The sequence below is a fragment of the Phoenix dactylifera genome, chromosome 3 (assembly GCF_051530095.1).
Source record: "Phoenix dactylifera cultivar Ajwa chromosome 3, Ajwa_hap1_PhDact_Kaust_v1.1, whole genome shotgun sequence".
Classification (NCBI taxonomy): domain Eukaryota; kingdom Viridiplantae; phylum Streptophyta; class Magnoliopsida; order Arecales; family Arecaceae; genus Phoenix; species Phoenix dactylifera.
Genome location: NC_143192.1, coordinates 47,467,587 through 47,489,485, shown reverse-complemented (window position 1 = coordinate 47,489,485; position 21,899 = coordinate 47,467,587). Strand labels below are relative to the sequence as shown.

The following is a 21,899-nucleotide window of genomic DNA, read 5'->3' as shown; positions in this document are numbered from 1 at the left end:
TTATTTGAGTTTCTTGATCCTACATAAGTATTCAAAATCTATCCAACGAATAACTAATGTAAGACTAAACACACGCTCACACGGATCCTCATATACTCTCTTCATTTAAGTCCTAATATCCTCGTCAGGCTGAAGGTTCAAATCTATTCAAATCTAATTATAAGTACTACGATCGGCTTGTAGTTAGCCCCAATAGATCGGTGCTGCAATGTCTCTTAGTTCACATAGGTTATGGGCCGGGTTCGCTCCGATACTATTTGTAACAACTCAGGACCTCATCCAAAATTGTTGGCTAGAATGTATTATTTGGATTTCTTGATCCTATATAAGTACTTGAGATCTATCCAGCAAATAACTGATGTGATACTAAATATACGCCTGCACGAGTTCTTACAGATGAAGTCAAAAGGAGGTGGAGTCCTACTCTCAAGAGTTTCTAATGATGATGGTGGTAGAGACAAATAGATCCTAGAACTCTTAGTCTGATTTCTTATTACATATGTTGCTTCGTGAGCCGCACCCATATGGGTAATTTTAAAATGCATGGTTGTGATTCCATATGATGGTAGGGTTGACAATGATTTAAAGTGTCAAGTAATTGGAGTTGTCCAGCTTTAGTTGAAGTTTGAACTAAATCTAAATGAGTTAAATTTGATCTTGGCTCCTAAACTTTCTTTGAAATAAATAGTAGCTTCTAAACTCAACATTAATTTCTAACCAAGCTTTAGCAAATTTTTGTTTTCTAAATGAGGTTGGAAAGTATGTCGAGAGCCTGATAAGCATTGGTCAAGCATTACAACAATCTATAGAAAACTAATTTATTGGCTGACTGGACTCTTTGCATACAACCATAAGTACCAATATATATGTAATCACACCCAACCAATTTGAGCATTATAATATATTACAATCCTAAATTATGGGGTTGGTCGTATTTTTTCTACTTATAAATTATTAGTTGAATCAGATCCACTAGTTCAATAGTTGGATTGGTTCACTGCTCAACTGATAAATTTGAATCAACTAATAGTTTCTTATATCCACTGAAATGAACTTGTATGAGTTGTTCTCACTTTATTAAGCAGTTGCTCGAATGGATGACTGTGTCCAAATCAATGTAACGTTACCAATGATGTTTAAAACTTGTTTTGGAACTTAAGATCGTGGTATCGTGACGTCATGGAAACCTTGCCCAACGTCGCCCCAACCGTCTTATTAACTTCCCCTTCTCCTTGCCGTTTCCCGTTAACGTTCTGTTAACCGAATCCCGGTTCCAGAGCGGAGAGGATCAGGTAGTGACCGCTCTGCACGAAACAAATGGTAGTGGGCTTCTCACCGATCGCCACGTGAGAGAAGAACCCGTAAAACTGCTGGTGGGCGGAGCGCTTGGACTTGAGGGAGGAGAGGACGGAGTAAGGCAGCGGCGGCGGCAATGGCGGCGGAGGGGTTTCTGGAGGTCGAGAACCTGGAAGCCATCATCACAAGGATCGAGCAGAAGTCCCGCAAGATCGAGAGCTTGCTCAAACAGTGAGTCACGATCGAAACCCTAGCTCCTCAGAGATCCAAAAAATCCAACCTTGTAAATTTTCAACAGATCGAAGCCCGTGGAGGCTCTGAAGACGGCACTCGAGGGATCCCCTCTCAAGACCAGAGATGAGAGGTGCAAGGTTGGTCGGAATCTATTGCAGTCTTCTCTTTCGCTTGATTACTAGGGCTTATTTAAAATCGGATTCTTTGATTGGTTTCTTTTCGTCTGCAGTCGGCGAATTGGATAGTGGTGCATCGAGCGATAATGGCCATAAAGGATGTAGATGGCATGCTCGCTTCTTTGGATCCCGAGTACTACGATATTCTGATGAAGTGAGATCTCTATCCTCGACATGCTTTGTTAATCTTAGATTTTAATTTATAATTTTATTTTTAGATTCAATGTCGGTCTTGATTATTATTATTATTATTTTTGGCCAATTACAGTTCTTTGCTGTTTCACTGACAGTTGTATGAACATATTCTGGTAACTATATGATATTTTCTCATAGGTTAAACACTTCTTTTAGTTTTATAGATTATTCTGTTATTGTTGTTCTTCTTCTTGTTGGTGTTGTTTTAATTTATTATAATTGGTAGTTTGGTACTTTTATTAAGAGCTGGATGTAAAATGTGGATGTAAGAATTGAGTGCTGGCCAAAATCTAATTGGGAGCTAGATGGCTGTCCTGTTTTTGATGCAATGGTTGATATTATTGCAACAAACAACTGTGCTAAAAGTGAATTTTGGGGTGTTGGAGTATAATTGAATTTTCAAAGTTGTTAAAAAAGCGCTAATATCAAAAGATTTGGTCGATCCTGCAATGCTTGTATGTGCTTGTGTATGTAAATAGACCGAAAGCTTGCTATAAGCTTTTTATGACTCTAAAATCAAGGAGCATGTCGAAAGAATTACATTAGTGTAAGACTTCTTCATGAAATTGTGATATAGATGTTGTGTCTAGTTCTGTTTTATCTGTGCACCCATAGCCAATGCACTCATTGCTCTTGCAGTTAAAACGACTTGCTGGCTTGATTATGATGTGGTTGGCAAGTATCAGAAAGGTCATTTTCTGCTTTATTATGATTTTTGGGTCCCTCGATTAACATTTACGGGTCAACATTTCAATTATTTGGCATTATCTACAGCTTGTTATGCCTTTTGTATTGTACATGATTGGAGGATTGGTGAATGTCATCGTGTTGGAGAAATGGCTGATCTGGCTAATCTAAAATTTGCACGGTCACATAGTATCGAATTGAAATTCTGTTTCTTTAAGCAATGAATGAAGATATTTTAATAGAGTTCAACATGAATTAGGGTTTTCCTTCTAATATGTAGCTACTAAGTAGGAGTGACAGTACCTCAAGGTTTCTGCATGAAGCAGAAAGTGTCTGTAACTGAATTATAGGAGTGTTGTCAGAAGAGAAGCACATTGGCAGACTGTTCTTATAAGATAAATTGAAAATCGACATTCTTTGCTAAAGAGATGGGAATACTTTTATTGTAAACTTCATGAATTAAGGTTGCTTAAATACATGAATGATTGATCATGTGCTGCATATAAGATGCCAATGACTTTTATTTTATACTGATCCAGTGAGCCACACTGTATAGAAAAAGGACAGTTTCATTAAAATATTTTTTTTTTGAAATTTGACGTTCATTTTAAATGCTTTAACCATTGCATGTTTCAATGTTTGAGGTCCTGTAAATTGTTTTCAAGATAGAGTTGGGAATATTCTTTTTTTCAAAAGATTCCATTTCTTCATGTGGGCTAAAGAACAACCTATAGTTGTTGCTGGAATATCAAGGGAAAGTATATGCATGCATGATAATAATTATTTGCTGTTTAAGCTGAGAAAACGCTTATTTGCTCATCTTAATTGAATAGGCTTTCTAATTATGACACCCATATATATAATTTATAGCAAAGTTGGCTTGGAACTTTCCAGTTTGCTCATCCTTATTTTGTCTCTCCTTAGAAATGATATTTTCTCGAATATTTTTCATATGTCTATTTGTGTATCATATTACAGTTTACTTGTGAATGTATTTTATTTTTAATTTCTTCTCTGTTTAATTGCATCGTAAGTAAGTGCATGTCTATTGCAAATTATATGACATTCTTAGTATATTGACATGTTTTTACAACCACAAAAAAATTATGTTTGAATGAGAGTAAAATGGATGGGGCCCTGGATTGAAATCTGGAATGCTGGCCCAATATCATCTACAGAGTTTGAGGGAATGAAGAATGGAATTGGCACTGAACTTCAAGTATAGGATACTTTGAAAAGCTTTTGGTGCATACCGCGTGATAATTAAGTTCCTTTCTTGTTTCAATTTACTAGTGCTGAAATTGTTTTACTAGTATATAGTGCTCTTTTGTCTTGTTGTCAATTTGATGTATCTGTTATGGTTGTTGTTTAGTATATGTTGAACTCCCTTGTTTAGTAGTCCTCAAAAGGAAACATTGTACTCGAACTCATTAGATCTATAAAATCTAGAAAAGTTGAGGAAGGAATATGGAAGAAGAGAACATGGTACAGCAAACGTGGAATGTTGAGCATAGGACGTGGACCTAAAAAGATGGTGAAGTTAAGATGATGTTAGGAGTGCAGTTTTATTAATAATCTTCCTGGTTGATGTTCCTAAGTTACTGCATATACACATAGCGGTAGTTTAAAAAAAGCTAAGGAGAAATCTAACAAATTATATATGATCCAGCATGTGGAATATGATATAACATATAAGATGTAGTAAGTCAATACAAAATGCTTGGCAACATTCAATTCCAATCTGTTAGCTCGTTTCATCCTCCATGCTCAGACACAGTGCAACATACTAAGTTGGAAACCTGGGCAGCCGGGGCACTTATCTTTTTAAATATGCCCTTCAAAGAATAATGTGGGGCTGAATTATAAGTTGAAGATAGAGGATCTGAAGTGTAGGTTATCTGGAAGTTGTCCATTGAGCAGCTTTTGTGGCTGGATGTGATTTTGATGAGCCTTGTCGAGGATTTTGTTATGAGATTAGCAATTAAAAAAGAAAAAGAATCATGAGCTGGGTTAAAGGTGATAGCAATGGAAGGTACCAGAGCCTTCTTAGTGTGTGGAAAACGAGGGGCTGATCATCTGTATTTTAGCTGGGTGAAAGGTATAAGTTTAAAGGAAGATTGCTCGGTGTTGGTCATTTTCATTCCAAGAATCCTTGTAAATGTGGTGGTTAGTCTAGGAGCTTAGGTATGGAGTTGCTTAAACTTATTTGATACCTCATAATTGGGCTGCTTATCCAGTGATGCTGTTGATAGAATAATTATCTTCCTTCATATTAGTTCTGAAAGGACTGGAAGCAAAGCCGTTGAGAGCTAGAGTCTGCTGCTGTTTGGTATAATGGAAGGCTTTTCATCTGAGACTTATTTCTTTGTCAAGGGAATTCATTATGTTTTTTCCCTTGATCGGCAATAGAGGGCTTTTTCTTCTAAGAGTAGAATTTGCTATTGATTGAAAGAATTCTGCATTTTTCTTGTTGGTGGGATCCCCCCCCCCCCCTCCCTTTCTTTATTTCAGAAACACGTGATTGTTATCCTCCCTTCCTCTCCAGTCTTGGACCTTTAACATAGGAATTTGACACATGATCTTCTGAGCAAGCTTCACTTTGTTGTTTTAAGCTGTTCATCGCTTTCCCTTTTAACAATTGAATTCAACAACCTTTTCAAAGAGACAATGATCCCTTGCACCTTGTATCACTTCTAGTGGAACAAGAGCAGCCTCTACACTTTTCCCTTTCATGCAGGTATCGGTCACCACTGCCAAGTGTATATATACATAATGCTTACAACCTTAGTTGCTAAATTTCCAGAACTAAATATGAAGAGTTGGATCTGATTGGTGGGTGCACTTCTAATGTTTTTCGCTTTCAGATTGTGAATTATCATGGAAGGAAGTGGAAAAGTGCCTCTAGTTCTCTCTACTAACCAGCCAGCTTCTGAAATTGCACTATTGTTAGTTTGTGACAAGGACCTCTAGCTAGTTTCTGCATTTCTGCTGGGAATCACTTCTCTCATTGCTCGCCATCTGCTGCATTTGTATTCATACTTTTGTCATAAAACAATGCAGGTATTTGTATAGGGGCTTGGCAACTGGAGACCGGCCAACTTGTGACCAATGCCTGAGGATTCATGAAAAGCTTACAGAGCGAGCAGGGTTGGGCTGCATACTGCGCTCCCTCGCTGACACTGTAAATACTGTGTAAGCTTCGTTGCCTGTCGGTGTAGTATTATTTTTCTCTATATGTATTCACAGGCCTGTTTGTGTCATACAATTTCAGAACTTTTTGCGATTTGAGATCATTAAATAACATTTGTACTGGAGTTCTATATGGGGAAAAATGTGCAAGTTCAGAATTGCATCTCATTGGATTAACTGCAGTAAAGGGCTGACTTATGAGCATTGGCGCGTAATTGAGCTAAGCTTGAGCGATCCAGTCCATGCTCAATCTTAGTCTGAACTTTCTTGAGCCAATCCAGAGCTCAGCACAATTATTTGTTTTTTTGTAACTCATACTTCCTGTTTGAGAAATTGGCGAGAGCCTGGCATCTATTTTTCGTTTTTGTCTTGGAGCTCATCCAGTTTTTATACTGACAGAAATCTTATCTATAACTGTAAATAATAGCGCCTATTAGAAGGCAATTCGCTGCAGACTCCATCTTTTTGGTTTGTTTCTATCTCTGACTTTGCTGGAACCTCTTTAGCTGTATACAAAGCGTACGTCCTTGCACCAAAAAAAACTGCCTTCCTTTTCTCTTCTCTTTCTGCTCCTTTCTTCTTCTTAGTATATCCTGTTTCTTCTTCATTGGCCGTCACAAGATCCCCATCAAGATGAGAGCTAGATCTACTTCGTGAAGCGACGGAAGAGCCTCTTCTCGAAGGCGATTGGTAATGTATTTACTATCAGCCACCCTAGCAGAGAAGCTGTTGCCGATCGCTTTCTCAGCCTAGAAAACATCAAAGGCAGATAATCTGAAGATGATAGATTTTATGATAACATCGACATCATGGCTCGAGGTCGGAAGCTGCAAGTGAAAATCTTAAGAAAAGGTGAATCATCAACTGAAGAGTATAATTTAGATAGACTGCCCAAAGATTATCCACCCTGTCCAAAGATTATCCAACCATGAAGAAGATAGACTGGACAGTGAGAGCAGCGCAGAGGCTGAAGGATCGAGTGCGCAAGAGGAACATGCAGCGATGCATGATGGATAACATGAGGAAGTTTATTGTGATGATGAAGGGTATAAGAAGAATGAGAAGAAGATGATAGAAGAGAAGGCTACATTAATAGGAGAGAGTTCGACCTAGGAGACACTGTATAGCAGTCAATTTTGATGGAACAAGTGAATTGATAATCTTGAGTTAAAATATTTTATCTAAGAATGAATCATGGCAATTGAGTTTGATTGATAGAGACGTTCAACTAAGTTGAATAGATTAAACTAGGATCAACTATCAATTTAGATTAACAATGACTAAGACTACAAAGATGTTATAGGAAATATGGTTAGTGACAGTTTAGATTATAGAATAGGTTTAGTGGAGCGAAACTAGTTGTATTAAGGTATCAGGTTATGAATAATGAAAAATCAGGCTTAAAGTTAATCATGTTGGTTTATCATTTGAACAAGATATCTACAACCAAGGCCTCAAAAAAATAGAAAATTAATTTGCATTCCTGAATCATTCCATTGCCTTAGATCAATTATATATAAAATAATGAAGATGTGAATGAAACTATATTGAATAGAAATGGAGCTAGTTGTGTGAAGTTGTGATGTGCCTTAAGATACTATATGATTGTTATATCCAACGAACTATAGACTAATTTTCTGGAAAAAAAAACCTACAAACCAAATTCATTCCTAGGAAAATAAAAAATTATAAATGAATAATAAATTCGTAATATTATGTGATCAAAAATTTTGACCGATAAAGTGTAAGAAGAAAGTTCAAGCAAAAAAAAAGAGCACCAAAAAGATAGAAAAAATGCAGTTTATTCATGATAAACCAAAAATGAGAAGATAATATTGGGCACATAGACATTACACTAATTGAAGACAAAGTGATAAAAAAAATAATTAGAATCACAATGCCTATATAAATGGAGGTATAAAGAGGCTCTAAAAAGAAAAGCTACTCCTCCCATAGTTCTTAAGAAGTTATGATAAAAAATTTCAAAAAGAAATTGTTGCAACATAAAGATAATCTTAATTATTAAAAATTATTTATTTTATATAGTATATTAAACTATAAATGAAAGAAAAATTTATATGTTTATAGTGAAGTGAATAGAGCGGCTGAATTATGTAGATCATTTTATAAACTTCTACTTTTGTAGTTCCTACTCGATTTTTAAATATTTTATATATTGATTTTTTTAGAATAATATAATAAATCCAGATTTACACACACACACACACAAAATAATAATCTGTGGAGCACTTTTTTTAGAGGATTTTTTTTTTTTTTTTGGAGACTACCCGATATGCACTAGGTGCCACAAATAACCGTTACGGTTGACTACTCTCTAGTCTCCATCGCAGCCAACAGAACCCGCAGCACGGAAACCTTGGGATCCACACACGTGGCAGCGGTTTATTGCCCATCGCCCAAGTGAGCCGTCACATCGTGCGGAGCCCGTAGGATTCCAAGTCCGCGCCGGCTCTATCTCTAATCTCTCTCTTTGCCTGCCGAGAGAAAGAACGATCATCTCACCCTCTCGATCCATTGAACTTTCCAGCCCTCCTCCGCTCTCTGCTTCAAGGCAGAAGGAAAGAAGAAAGAAAAATCGAAGGTAATTCGACATTTTCTTGGATTTTAGGGTTTCGAATCTTTCTTCTCTCTGATTGAATTTGCTGAAAATACGCCGCTCTGCTTTTCCATCGATTCAATAGGAAAAAAAAAAACAATAACCTACGAGATTTCAGGATGGCATGGTTTTTTCCCCCCTAATCTGATGGATTTCGTCTAGGTTCGAATGTGATACTTTTGATTTACCACTTCAGTTTCTTGGTTGGATTGAAGTTTTGCATATAAATTACGCCGTATATGGATATAGGGCTCGATTGGTGATTCTTTGAAATATTTATCGATTATTCGATCGTTTTGAGGCTCGTGTCTTTTCTTTCTTGGAAGATAAAACCTGTTCTATTTCAGGTTTTCTTCATTCGTTTGATCGCACTTCGCCATGCCTTCCGAGGACTCGCCTCGCTGGCGTGAAAAGGCCACTGAATTCTTCTCTTCCTCTGGTAATCTACATCTAGTTATTCTTGATTTCTTTTTAATTAGGCGGTTTTGTTTTTGTTTCTTTTTTTACTCTCTTGTGATGCTTAGTGTGAGAGGCTTCGATTCAGGGGTGAGGCTTAAGCAAGCTGGGCAATCAGCCGGGGCTTTTGTGGGAGATGTAGCTAAGGATGCAGGCGAAAACGTATCTGATATGGCTGGGAAGGTCGGGTCGGTGGTCAAGGGCCGGTGGGTCCTCATTCAGCAAGCCAGGCAAAACAGGCCGGCAGCACCGCCAGGAGAGAGCATGCAAGAACGCCTTCTTTCTGCTGCCGCTTCCACTGGATTGCTCCTGAGGAAGGGCTTATCAGAAACAAAGGAGAAGGTTACCGTGGGAAAGTTGAAGGTCGAAGAGGTACAATTCCAATAGCTTTTGAAGTAGATACCGATTTCTTGGTTTTTATTTCCTGAACTTTATGTACTTATGTTGATGTGATGCATTAGTTGATCTCGGCCACTGCACCTGTCCTGTAGCCAGATTAGAGAAACTTGTTCTCATCGACAGTGAGCCACTAAAGAAAAAATAAAAAAAAGCAGGATTGCTTGATTAACTTTGACAACATGTAGCTATTCATTTACAGGAAATCATCTTGAAGATATAATAAGCCCATGAAAGTATTTATTTTGTCAGGATGTGTTGCCTATGTGGTGAAGCGATGTGCCACTCTTACAAGGATTCAAGTGCCAAGGATGCAGCTTTTGTTCTAAAAATTAGTTACCCTGTGGAATTCTAACATAGTTTTCTGTTGAGGTCTATCCTGTAGAGGCACTCTGATTGGATAGGATGACATGGACACACACACAAAAAGAAAGAAAGAAACATTGGCGGAATTTAATAAGCTGCACCTATGTAAACAACATGCAGGGCATATAACTGCTCGATCTTAAATCAGTTTTGACTTTCTTGGAAAAAAGAAGGTAGGAATAATACATGTAGTGGAATTGGCCATTGTAGCTACCTCCAATTCATCGGGCACCTACTATTGTTCCTCAATCAGACAACATGTTCAGGATTTTATTTTGTTACATACACATAGATAGATGAGGAGTGAGAGGCTTATCTGACTTATCCATCATTATTTTGTGATTCGCTTTCAATAGCTATTATTGTGTGGAACATTTGGGCAACTACCTAATGCTAAGTAGGTTGCAGACAACATGTAATGCAACCACGTCATGACAGAACCTATACCAAAGAAAATCATCAGATCAGGTTTTTATCAGGAGTTCTCGATCATATAACTCAGAGTATCTTATCCATTTTTGCAAAATGGAGGTGCACGCCATGAATGCATGTTAAAAATATTTATAAATTACTGGAGATCAAAAGCGTAAGCTATCATGGAAGGGTTCAATAATGTATACCAGCCTTAACATCCTCCAACCACCCCCCTCCACCCCCCCCCCCCCCCCCCCCCCCCCCCCCTCCCCTCCCCTCCCCAACCCCAACCAAAAAAAAACATGAAGGCATAAACGAGTCAAGAATGACTCAATAGGTAACAAGGCAAAGGGAAGAAAAGACTCGAGAATAAATGGGTAAACTTGGCCCAACTGGAGATTTGAAGCCATGATCTTAGACTTTGAAGCCATGTTATCTAACCACTAATCCATAAAAGCTGAAGTTGTTAGGGAAGAGGTCAACAATGTATATCAAGCCTTAACAAAAAATTGAGAAGAATGGTTCTAAAGAAGTGTCTCGGATTAATTAAAAGGCCAATAAGTCCTACTGATGCTCAGGCTAATGTATTCGACACATTACTGTTCTTAACACTATCAAGCCTGGGCTTTCTTTTTCTTTTTCTTTTTCTTTTTCTTTTTCCCTTTTCTTTTTGGGGGAGGGATGAGGTGTTGGGGTCAAGATTTAGTCCAATAAACTTTTGATATATCATTCAGTGGTTTCTTTGTCCTAATTTTTGCTTGTCATGTCTATGTTCTATTTTTTTTCTACTTTGCCACATTTTCATTTTTTGTGATACCAAAAAAGAAAAAAATCTTAAATCCTAAAAGAAATTCTTTTTAGGCGTTTCTCTTTGTTCTTATGAGGTGCACCAAAAAAACCTGAATTTAAAGCCACACTCTTGCTCTTCCTTCTATGTATCATCCCTTGTAATTTGAAGGATAATGCATGTTCTTTGCCTGTACTGCTTTCAGGCTTCCTTTTCTGGCATAGTTGCTAAAAGCAGCCAGTAAACCTCATGAAATTGAAGTCTTATGCTAAAAAAGGAAAAAAACAATGCATGCTATCATCACTTAGCAGCAGTTGGATATTGGTTATCCTGCAAACCTACTAAACTCTGCGGTTGACTTGGATGCTTTTAGAGATTATTGCTCGTGTTTTGCAACTTTGTTTAATATAATGTCATGGAAACATACTAATCTTAACTAAATATACTTTTGTCTTTTCTCTCCTTCATAATATAGTACAACTTAACTATCTTCTTCTTCTTCTTCTTCTACCTTTATTTTTCTTCTCTTTCTTTCTCAGAATTCAATTTCATGTTCTGCTGCATCATTTTAGTCTTCACCAAATATCACTACATTTTTTTCCTTAATAATTCCAGGCAGCAAAGAAGACAGCAGATAAAAGTAAGGGCATTTTAAATAATATTGAGCGTTGGCAAAAGGTACATCATTTATCATAATACAGAAAACTTGTTCTCCATTCAGCTGCATTCCTGCATGTTCTTACATGTTTTTGCATTTTGCAGGGAGTGGCAAGCAATGATGGTAAGTTTACATTCTTTCCTTGTGGTCGTGTTTTGGATATTTGTTTATCCTTGTTATCTGAAAATTGTAAGAGGATGGATTACAGCTAATATCCTCAACTGTTCTTTTCTGTCAATCATCTTGTAGTAGGATTCACCTGTAATTATTATAGGCCAAATTTAACCTTTAAACTTCTATAACATGATTAAAGACACCTGGTCAGCCTATCAAGGCTTGGTAAGCCTTTTCAGAAGCTCAAAGCAAAGCTTCACATTAATTGCTGTCTTGTAGCGAATCTCCAGAATTGTTTGCAACATATGGTCAGTGAAGCCAACTCAGTGCATTCTACAGAATTAAAGTTTGGTAGAATTCCAAATTTAATTCTCTTGGGGTCAAAAAATGCAGCAGATACATGATTATATCTTTGTAGCTAGGATGTTGTTATGTGGGGAAGCAAATGAAATGCATTCATAAAATTTTCTCATAGAATCGAGAATGAAGTTTTCATTCTATACACTGCATCCAATCTCCAAAAACTCTCAATTGTTTCGAACTTTCTATTTTTAGAAAGGGATTTTATGGAATCTCCATGAATAGATCAAATCTTATTCCATGATATTTCCATAAGATTCCTCTTTCTTATTCTTAAGAAAGCCCTTGAGGCTTAGTTGATCATCATTTATGTTTCATCTTTCTTTTCCTTTTTGTTTGTTTTAAGAAAGATATCGTCTGATTCTTTCTACATAAAAATATAAATATAATGTATAAATATACAAATAAATTAATATATATATATATATATATATATATGTATTAAAAATTAAGTATAATGTATCTGATTTTATGCAGCTGAGATGATATAGCTTGATGAAGAACAGAAGCACAAATAGTGTCTAATGGAGTCTATCGATATTGATACTTAGATGAAATGTGTCAAAATCTGATTGTTACAAAACAATACAAGTGGAAGGCAGAGACAAGTAACAGGCGATTTTGAAATAGGTTCTATGAGTTAAACCAGAATCTAATGTAGCTAATCTATAAGAGAAATATATATCTCAGAACCATAATGTTATGAATCCATTTAGATCTAATTTCAAAATAAATTATGTCTCATAGCTTCACTCTTAGTGTTTCTTAAGAGGGCATATGTCTGTGTGTAGTATCTTATTTTGAAACATAAGTGAGATAAGACACTGCAAAGACAAATGGGCAGTATGGTTTATTTTTAAGATTTTGAGATTAATTCTATGAAACTGAGATCTGTTGTTGTGATTATTAAGAGCATCTTATCATTATGGATGTATTTGCATACCTGATGTTGGCAACTTTGTCAGTTGAAGAGTCCAAACAACCTGGTTTAATTAAATTATTGCGACCATTATTGAAAATAATAACATGGAAAAGGGTAGAGACAACTGCTGTATGGGACCTACCAATAAATTCCCTCTAGGAAAAGGGATAGGACTACATTTTCCTATGACATAGGCATATCCCTTATAACCTGTCAGCATAAATGATGGCAAATATAACAAGTGAACTAAAGTGGGACTCTGACAAATTTGTCATACGTCAGCTACTGAAAGACAACTGATTTCTCCTTATTTTAATAGCCCGTCCATTGAACTTGCTAGCTATTGAGAAATGGAAGACAATGGGATCTTGGTAGCACCTTCTGGACCTTACGAGAAGTGCTGGTCCTGCTGGATCTATGGATTCAGCTTCGGATGACAATTTGATCATCAACATAATGAGTATAAGATTAAACTCCTATACAGTGATGGTGATCTCTCATGAATGGTTGGTCTCCAATAGTTTGTCTATGGCGTCGGTGTTACGAGCTTGAAAATTCAATTCCTAGCTTTATAGCATGTTACTCAAAAGGGGCAAGTGCTGGACAGTAGGTATATCTACTCTTTGCAATAAACATGCTATGGAGATCAGCAGCTGAATTGCATAATTTCACAATAGAAAATGGTCCTTCACTTATAATATGAGATACAGTTTGAGTACTGATTTTTGTGCTTATACAATCATTTGTACACAATGTTTATTTTGATCATGTTGATATGACGAATGTAAACATCTGAGCGATGCGAGATTTCAGTTGTAATAAGTTGTAAGACATATTTGTCACACCTCTGGACTTCATTGTATTTGAGCTTGCTTGCTGGTAAGAAGAATCGTTAATTTAGTTTGGTGCAGGTGGATTGGTTAACTGATGCATTTGAGCTAGAAAATGCATTGAATTATATCTGAATTTTAATCAGTTCTTGGAAACACAGGCAGTGAATGGCGCAGAATAAACACTTAACTTCTAATATAAAAGTTTAAGCAGTGTTCATAAAGTATAAGCTCTCTCTGTCATGTGTATGTATTTTCTGGAATGGTACAGTATTCCTTGTACCATCTCATTCTGGTGGTTTTTAAAACTTGTGTGTGTGTGTATAAGGGCCATTACCCAGTTGTCCTGGGACGGGCGGACCAGGGACAAACCTGTGTTTGTATAAGTGTCTGCCTCAAGACTCGAACCTATGCATTGCACTTGTCAACCCAAGCCTTTCTTATCATTGTCTCTAAATTTTTTGTTTAATTTAACTTGAAATAGTAATGATTTGTAATGTTGTATGAGTAATGAACTGTTTCATATGTAACGGGAAAAATATGGGAAGTTAAGCTAAAGCATGTTGTAATGAATTTGTTGCAGTATTTGGTGTTCCAATTGAGCTTACGTTAGAACGGCAACATTCTACCAGGCCTGTTCCTCAAGTATTGGTCAGATGTGCAGATAATCTCATTATATCAGGTGGTTTCAGATAAAAAGTTGTAGGAAATGGTAGTTTATGCATGACAATTGAAAAACTGATGCTGAAATTTGCCTCACTAGGATTAAGCACTGAGTACTTGTTTAAATCTGAAGGAGACAGAAAGGTTATTCGACACTTAATTTCGCTTTATAACCAAGGTATCGCTTCCTATCAATTCTGTTCTACTCTTGGATTGGAGATAATCATGAATTTGATAGTTTTATTTGAATGTTACAGACTGGAATGCATCTTTGCCAGAGGGTGTAAGCCCAGTTGACTTGGCTACATTAATTAAATGTTATCTCGCTAGCCTACCTGAGCCACTTACTACATTTGCTCTGTATCATGAAATTAGAGATGCAAGGAGTAGCTTACATGACATGAGAAATATTTTGAAGAAGCTTCCAAATGCTAATTACATGACACTGGAATTTGTTACTGCTTTATTGCTCCGGGTGAGCCAGAAATCATCACTTAACAAGGTAGTCTGTTCTTTTCTGGTCTTTATCTATCATGGTTGTAAATTTATGCAGTTTGAAGCTACACTTCTTTTTATGTGGTTATAACATACCGTCAGTTTTTAAAACAACTAAGCATTTACATACCCTCTGACCAGACATTTTATTTGTTATGTATGTTCCTTATTTATCTACTGCATGTGTTCATTTTGTGAGGGGCTGTTAATGTGGGTGAAAAGAGTAGAATTTGAGTATTCATTAGTTGATTCTATATGATCGAAATTCATTTGCATGATTTACAGAAATTGTAACCACTGATAATATTGCACATATGCATTGATGGTGTCACTTGTTGTGTTGGTCCCTATCATTCTCGTGAACTCTCTCAACATCTCAAGATATTCTCTTTGTAACCCATCTATAAATATCCATAGCCGTTTCAAGATATGCTTGCATATGTAGGTTTTTTTATTGTAGCCAAAGCACAAAAATGCTTCAAAGATCATTTTACCTTGAAGTATTCCTGGACACAATCTAACAGAAGTTGTTCAGCACCAAACCATTCATCTGGCAAACTTATCATTGGTTGTAGTGGAAATAATGAATTATATTTCCAAAATAGAAGTTGGCAAGATCACCTTAGCCTACTTTCAACAGTCACTTATCTAGGGTTGCAAGATGGTCGAGTCAACATGGAGTTGCATACTAGTGGTATTCTATTACAAGACACATTTCTGAATAGTCAAAAAATAAATAGAACCCTATCTAAGCATCATCAAGCATATACAGGACTAATTATCTTAAGATAAATTGGACCTCATCTGTTTATCAAAAAAGAATTGAAAAGATATGGGTGACAAATGGTGTCTCAAGGTTCTAGAGGGCTCATGTAGTTGAAGAGTAACTGGTCTTCAATGATTTGTGGTCCATGTTACATTAAATTCTCTTCTATACAATATATGGAACCTTATGAAGACCACAACATGTGGACCTCTACTGAAGTAATTCTCTGCTGTTTTTCTTCAATGGGAAAAGCGCAAACATGAGATCAGCATGGTTTATTGATGTCATGCCAGATTTGCATTAGCATGGTTTGTGCCAATGCTTGGCACAGATTAGCTCTCAGCTGGGTGGCATGGCCATCTAGGTTGGCATGGTACCTGCCTGTGCATCATACAGCCAGCATTTGATGCTGAACAAATCTCACTGGCTGGAAAGAGTAGTTGGCATCACATGATTCCAGTGCTCATGGATTAATTTAAGAATGGTAGTATCCAATAATAGAGGTCAACAATGGATGAGCTAATCTTCCATGCAGCAAGACATACCACCTGTAGAGAGCCTACCATGGTACATACCATGCTTTACCACCCTGCATCGGCAAACCATAAGTTGATATGGGGTTTTGCTGTGGTACATACCAAATCCAATACATGACCTGTACACCTTCACACCATGGTATTTCGAATCTTGGTCATGACGTATCATCCCCACAATGATGCAGAAAGTCCTATTTGAAGGGCAATATTTCTTAAGAGTTGCAATATGCATAGCCCAAGGCACTGAAAACACATGCCGGGAGTATTTTATTGGTTTCTAAATGAGTAGACAATTCATGATGTGTGGTATGCAAACACATGATGCAACTATGTGCAATCCATTGTACAATGAATGTCAATAGTACATGCCATCAAATTAAACTTCTTTCTTCTTAAAATAACTGGAGAAGGTGTTTGATTATTAGCAGAAACTAAGACAATCTTTGCCATCTCCTCTTATTTGCTTATAGCAGAAATCAACCTCTGGCATCCTATTAATTCTTGAGATTATGTTATACATCTATCTGAGAAACCAATTCTAGTGTGATTTCTTTAGGCATATCTGCTTTATTATATGTTTTTCTTGCTGGAAGTTTCCTTGTTTATGTTATTCACTGTTCTATTTTGTGTTTGTGTACATGTTATGTAGTTGTACACATGGTTGTTGATGCAATATTACTTAACAATATGAACTTTGTTCAAGTTCGTACATTCAGCTTTCCTTAATAAATGTTGGAAACAGAGTACTTTTTTTCTGCCATTTGCTCTGCATAGTCATCTCCTTGAAAATCCTTCTAGTTATCTGCATCTTCTTGTCATTCTAGTTGTTCTAATCTTCAGCAACATTTTTAGAATCATGAAAAAACTGCAACCTGAGGAAGGCATCCGTTGGATTAAATTAAGTTTTATAGGTTTCTGTCCCTACAAGGCATGTTTTGCATTTTGTGAGGTCACAAAAAAGAGCTTTCGAATAGATCCAAAATTGTAAGAATATTGTTTTTTCTTTTGTGGGAAAAGGAGGCAAAGGAACCATATTTATTCAAAGGAAGAGAAAGAATTTTAAAGGAGAAAAGAAAAGATTAGACAGAGTCTAATCAAGAATACAAAACAAGTAAACTGCTTGGTGACCTATGTCTATGCCAGAAATTGGAGACAGAGTAGTTACTTTTGTGTACATAGGATGGACCAATCATTGAAAAGACTGAGACGGGAATGGAGGTTTTGCTTGGGCAAGGCAGCTTTGTTCAAGAAGGTTTCTCGCATTCTGTTCTTTCCAGCAGGTCCATAAGAAGGCAGCACAGAGCTGATCAACACCAACTCCAAGGCTTTTAGTGACATTGGATCTCTCCATGTAGTCCAGAGAGATTGAACATTAGCAGGCAGATTAAGGAGGTTTAACTGAGCTAGTATTACTGACCAATGATCGTGAATGAACGAACACTTGGAAAGATGGGATCCAACATCCAAGGATTCCACGGTCTCACTACAGAAGGCATATCCACCAAGATCTGCTTCAGTTTCACTTTTTGAGATTCTCTCTGGTATTGAGCTATCTTAAGAGGAATAGGAATTTTCAATAGTTTACTTCCAAAAGGGCAGTGTGGACACCCAGTCCTGAGGAGTCCTACAAGGAAGCTGTAGAGAATTGAACTGGATTCTTACTTCGCCATAGGACCGAATATGTGCATGTGGATGGCCTGACTAAGTTCTTTGTTTTTCTTCTAATTGCAGTGGGTGGAGGACTTTGATATTCCATACAGCTCTACTGTGTTCCATTTAGAGGCAACGGTGATCCTAATCTTCCTTGAAACAGCATAGAATTGGGGAAAAGTAAACAAAGCGGGATGTCTCCCAGCCAAGTATCCTCCCAAAAATTGATGTTGTGACCATTCTCAAGCTCAGGTTTTAGTCCATTCCAGAAGGGAAGAGTGGATAGGATCCTTTTCTAAACCATAGATATTCTTTTCCTAGCCTTCCAGATAGATGCTAATTTGATTTTTCTGTGATAAGCCCATCGTATCTGAGTTCTCCAAAGTTCTGTGTCTGTTTTCAGGAATTCCCAGCCCCATTTGGCTGGGAGTGCTTGGATCTTGACTTCTAGATCTTTGATTCCCAACCCTCCTTCCCTTTTGGTTTTGCGTACCAGTCTTCCAGATAGCCAGACAAGCTAATGCAGATGCAGAAGAGAGGACCGAAGCAGTGGAAGGTCCCCAAAGCTGAATTATCTCTCAGGATACACGTCTTACAGGTGCTTTGTGACTGCTGATGTGGCTATAAAGATTGGTACATATTTCCAATTGTTTGGTGGAATGGATATTTGTCCAGCTCCTCGTAGTCGCCAATATGGGTTGGGTGATGTCTTAGAAAAGGTCTAGCTTACTACTAAGTGGAGTAAATTAATTTGGTTCCAGAGTAAGGTTCTCCTTTGTGTTGGATTCTCTGCTTCTTCAAGCAAGTTTTTATGAAAGCATTTAATAGGGCTGTATAGGATACTTTTGATGTTTTCTTCACGATTAACTGAAGTTTCTGATGCATGTTAGTCCGTAATTCTCTGTTGCAGTTGAGATTCTGGACCTCCTCTTTCTTTATTCTCCCCTGCCTGGCTTGTTTCTATCTTTTCTTTCTTCTCTCATTGGAGTATCTTCCTATCTGTTGAAATCAAAGAACATTCTTTACATTTCCAACCCTTCTTACTTTTCTATTTCAGTTATGAATGAATTTCATGTGCATATACAGGCAGATTGTTATTTTAGAATTGAATATATCATTAAAATTAATTAAATGCAGATGGACGCTCATAGCCTTGCTGTGGAATTAGCACCATTAATAATGTGGCAGAAAGGTGATTCAAGAGAAGATTTCCATGTTCATCTTAGCTATACATCAAAAGGTCCTTCGAAGACTCTGGATCTGGCATCAAATCAGCATGCCTGGGATGGCCTTTTGGGTAAGTATTTTTTTTTTTTTTTGTGGGGGTGGGGGTCGGGGCTTTGGAATGTGATGGATTTTTGAGTAGTTCTCTGTACTTGGACACACACACTTAAGATCTATTATGAGGTCAATGATTTAGAGTATCTTACCTTCATTTGACAAGCTATATGAGTTTTTAGGTTTCTAATATGACAATATGGAATTGCAAAAAAATTTCATGTGCATCTAAGCACAAGCCTTGGTGATAACATATTTCAGCCTAAACATTTCTGGAAATCCACAAGGCTTTGCCACATTAGGTTGGATATAAAGCAAAGAACAACCAGTTGAAAAAAAACATGCGTATAAGTCTACACAGCAAACAAAAGACTCATACTCTGACTTTTTGTTTTTTGTTCTAGTTATAGGTCAGTTATTTTGACCTTAATTTCCTGCGCTCTTTCTTCCCTTGGAAAATGCTTTTCTCAGACTTTTCTGTAACAAATTTTGACATGGATTTCCATGTTTTGCTTCACTTATTTTGAATATCCACATGGTATTGGCAAATAATAAAATCCAGCTTATAGTGTTAAAGGTTCTAAACAATCTTTTGAAATTTACTCAAGAAAGGGGGGGGGGGATTAAGAAGTGCATCTTCGACTATATTGATAAAACTTTGATTATTATTAAAAAACTTTATTTGGTGGCAGATGAAGATGATGATGATGATGATGCTTCTTCCCAGATCCCCTTGGATGATGATGCACCCCCAGATTATGGTGCCATTGAGGTAATCCAGTGCCTCATTGAACATCACAATGCCATTTTCACAGATGCAAATGAGACCATATGGAGATGATTTAGGTCTTTGCTTTCCCATTTGTGTGAGCTAAGGTGAAATTTGATGTATACACTTCTTCTGATCTGGGAAGTGCCGTTTCTCTCAGGAATGTGATTTTCTGTAGATTGCTGGAAAAATATATTTATCTAGGAGAGTCTTGAGCTTTAATATATTTGGATTCTATATGGTTTAGCTTCTTTAGGGGAGACTTAGAAAAGATTTTGTTGTTTCATCAATAACACATAATTTATAGCTTGTAGATATTGTACAGTGGAGAATTTTTTTGGTTGTATTTGAATACCAGTTTGGAGCATTAGCCTTACCAAGAACAATTTTTTATATCTTTTCCCTCTTTATCTCTTCAAAGGTACGAATATGCTCCTTAGCAGATAACGGTCATCAATTTGATTTGCATCTGGCGATGATGTAATTGCATTTATAGGAATGTGGCCACTGATGATGATATAATTTCACCTATACAACTTTGGTTGGATCCATGTTTGACAGCGTATTGGGGCCGGATCGGAGTCTAAGGCCTTGCAGTTGGGGTCATTCATAATAACTCGTGGCCTAGAATTAGAGATGGGCACTGGGCCGGGCCGCCCATGGCCCGGCACGGCCCGGCACGAAGAAGTAACGGGTCGTGCCTAGCACGGCCCATAAAAGGGGGTCGGGCTGGGTTACCAAATCCTGGCCCGCGGGCCGAGCCCAGCACGGCCCATAAGGGCCTGGGCTGGCACGACTCGTGGGCCAAGCTGCCCAAGCACGGCACGGCCTGCGAGCCAGCTCGGCACGGCCCATAAGGGCCTGGGCTGGCACGATTCGTGGGCCTGGGCCCGGCACGGCCCGCGAGTCAGCCCGGAACGGCCCATAAGGGCCTGAACCGGGCCTGGGCCGGGCCAGGCACGGCCCGTCCCCCTTAAAATAAATGAAAATAAATTTTTTTAATAAATTAATAAATATTGAAAACTAAGGATTTATTAATATAAAGCCACCTTAATGGTGGGGGGTTTGGCATAGACCGCTACCAGTTTATTAATTTAAATCAAAATAGTACATGAAGGGAGGTTTGGACCTTGGTCTGACCTTCAGAATACAATAAGAAAGGAGAAAAAATAGAGATGACTCACTTTAACAATTAAAAAAATAAAAATATACAATTATAAAAAATTAAGAAATCTTACCAATCATCAGTGATTCAGTATTCACTATTCAGTAGTGTTTGTATCATCATCATCAGAAGATGTTGTATTATGTCCACCTTTATCTTGAAGTCTCGCCTCAACATCTAACAAATTTTTGAAGCAGAGAAGCATCTCAACCGTTTCGCCAGTCATCCTACTTCTCTTCTCGTCAAGAACACACCGACCTGCACTAAAAGCGGATTCCGATGCTACTGTGGACATCGGCACAGCTGAAATATCGCGTGCAATTGCAGACATAACAGGATATTGATTTTTAACACTCTTCCACCAAGATAATACATCTAGACTCTCTATTTGATTTTCATCATATGCAGACTGAAGGTCATTTCGTAAATAAAATTATAGTTCGCTACTTAAAGATGAAGAAGATGAAGATGAACTTGAAGCATGTGTGTGTTTTCTCTGTGCAATGAATGAAAAAATAGATGACGAACGAGAACTACTAGAAGAAGAAATAGAGCTTTGTACTGAGAATTTAGATCCACAAATTTTTTCATCATATATAGCATAAATATCATAAAGAAGTTGTTTTACCTCAATTTTAGCAGGTTCAGGATCTTGAATCATATTTTCACAGTATGCATCAAGTAAAATTAACACGTCATTCAATTTAACTCTTGGATCAAATACAGCAGCTAAGTTATGCATAGGACATATCTTGTCCCAATACTCATTCCATTTAGATTCCATTTGTTCAATAATAGGCATTAAAACATCATCATATCTATGTTCTGCAAATTTTTGACTAATTATATATGCTTGTTGTAAAAATGAACATGAAGTTGG

The 21,899-nt window shown here is 37.3% G+C and overlaps 2 protein-coding genes across 3 annotated transcripts; both read left to right on the top strand.

Annotated features, from left to right (window-relative positions):
• Nucleotides 1-1,327: 1,327 nt before the first annotated feature.
• LOC103717290 (actin-related protein 2/3 complex subunit 5A) lies at nt 1,328-5,910 on the top strand. Its single transcript, XM_008805613.6, has 4 exons — nt 1,328-1,527; nt 1,595-1,667; nt 1,760-1,860; nt 5,649-5,910. The coding sequence occupies exons 1-4, from the start codon at nt 1,433-1,435 to the stop codon at nt 5,782-5,784; spliced, it is 405 nt and encodes a 134-aa protein (XP_008803835.1). The 5' UTR covers nt 1,328-1,432; the 3' UTR covers nt 5,785-5,910.
• Nucleotides 5,911-8,240: 2,330 nt separating this feature from the next.
• LOC103717289 (small G protein family protein / RhoGAP family protein) lies at nt 8,241-20,247 on the top strand. 2 transcript variants are annotated; one of them, XM_008805611.4, is made up of 10 exons: nt 8,241-8,379; nt 8,742-8,833; nt 8,939-9,222; nt 11,429-11,491; nt 11,576-11,594; nt 14,281-14,379; nt 14,461-14,538; nt 14,618-14,862; nt 18,945-19,104; nt 19,778-20,247. In XM_008805611.4, the coding sequence occupies exons 2-10, from the start codon at nt 8,773-8,775 to the stop codon at nt 19,924-19,926; spliced, it is 1,158 nt and encodes a 385-aa protein (XP_008803833.3). In that variant the 5' UTR covers nt 8,241-8,379; nt 8,742-8,772; the 3' UTR covers nt 19,927-20,247. The 2 variants fall into 2 exon arrangements, with proteins under 2 accessions (XP_008803833.3, XP_088574840.1); XM_088718714.1 differs by having other exon boundaries at nt 8,274-8,379; nt 8,721-8,833.
• Nucleotides 20,248-21,899: the final 1,652 nt, after the last annotated feature.

Excerpts from the sequence above, each read along its gene's own strand:
- LOC103717290 (XM_008805613.6), top strand. The coding sequence starts at position 1,433 with ATGGCGGCGGAGGGGTTTCTGGAGGTCGAGAACCTGGAAGCCATCATC. Across the intron at positions 1,528-1,594 it reads ATCGAGAGCTTGCTCAAACA|ATCGAAGCCCGTGGAGGCTC; the intron begins GTGAGTCACGAT and ends AATTTTCAACAG. Across the intron at positions 1,861-5,648 it reads TACTACGATATTCTGATGAA|GTATTTGTATAGGGGCTTGG; the intron begins GTGAGATCTCTA and ends AAAACAATGCAG.
- LOC103717289 (XM_008805611.4), top strand. The coding sequence starts at position 8,773 with ATGCCTTCCGAGGACTCGCCTCGCTGGCGTGAAAAGGCCACTGAATTC. Across the intron at positions 9,223-11,428 it reads GAAAGTTGAAGGTCGAAGAG|GCAGCAAAGAAGACAGCAGA; the intron begins GTACAATTCCAA and ends TAATAATTCCAG. Across the intron at positions 14,539-14,617 it reads AATTTCGCTTTATAACCAAG|ACTGGAATGCATCTTTGCCA; the intron begins GTATCGCTTCCT and ends TGAATGTTACAG.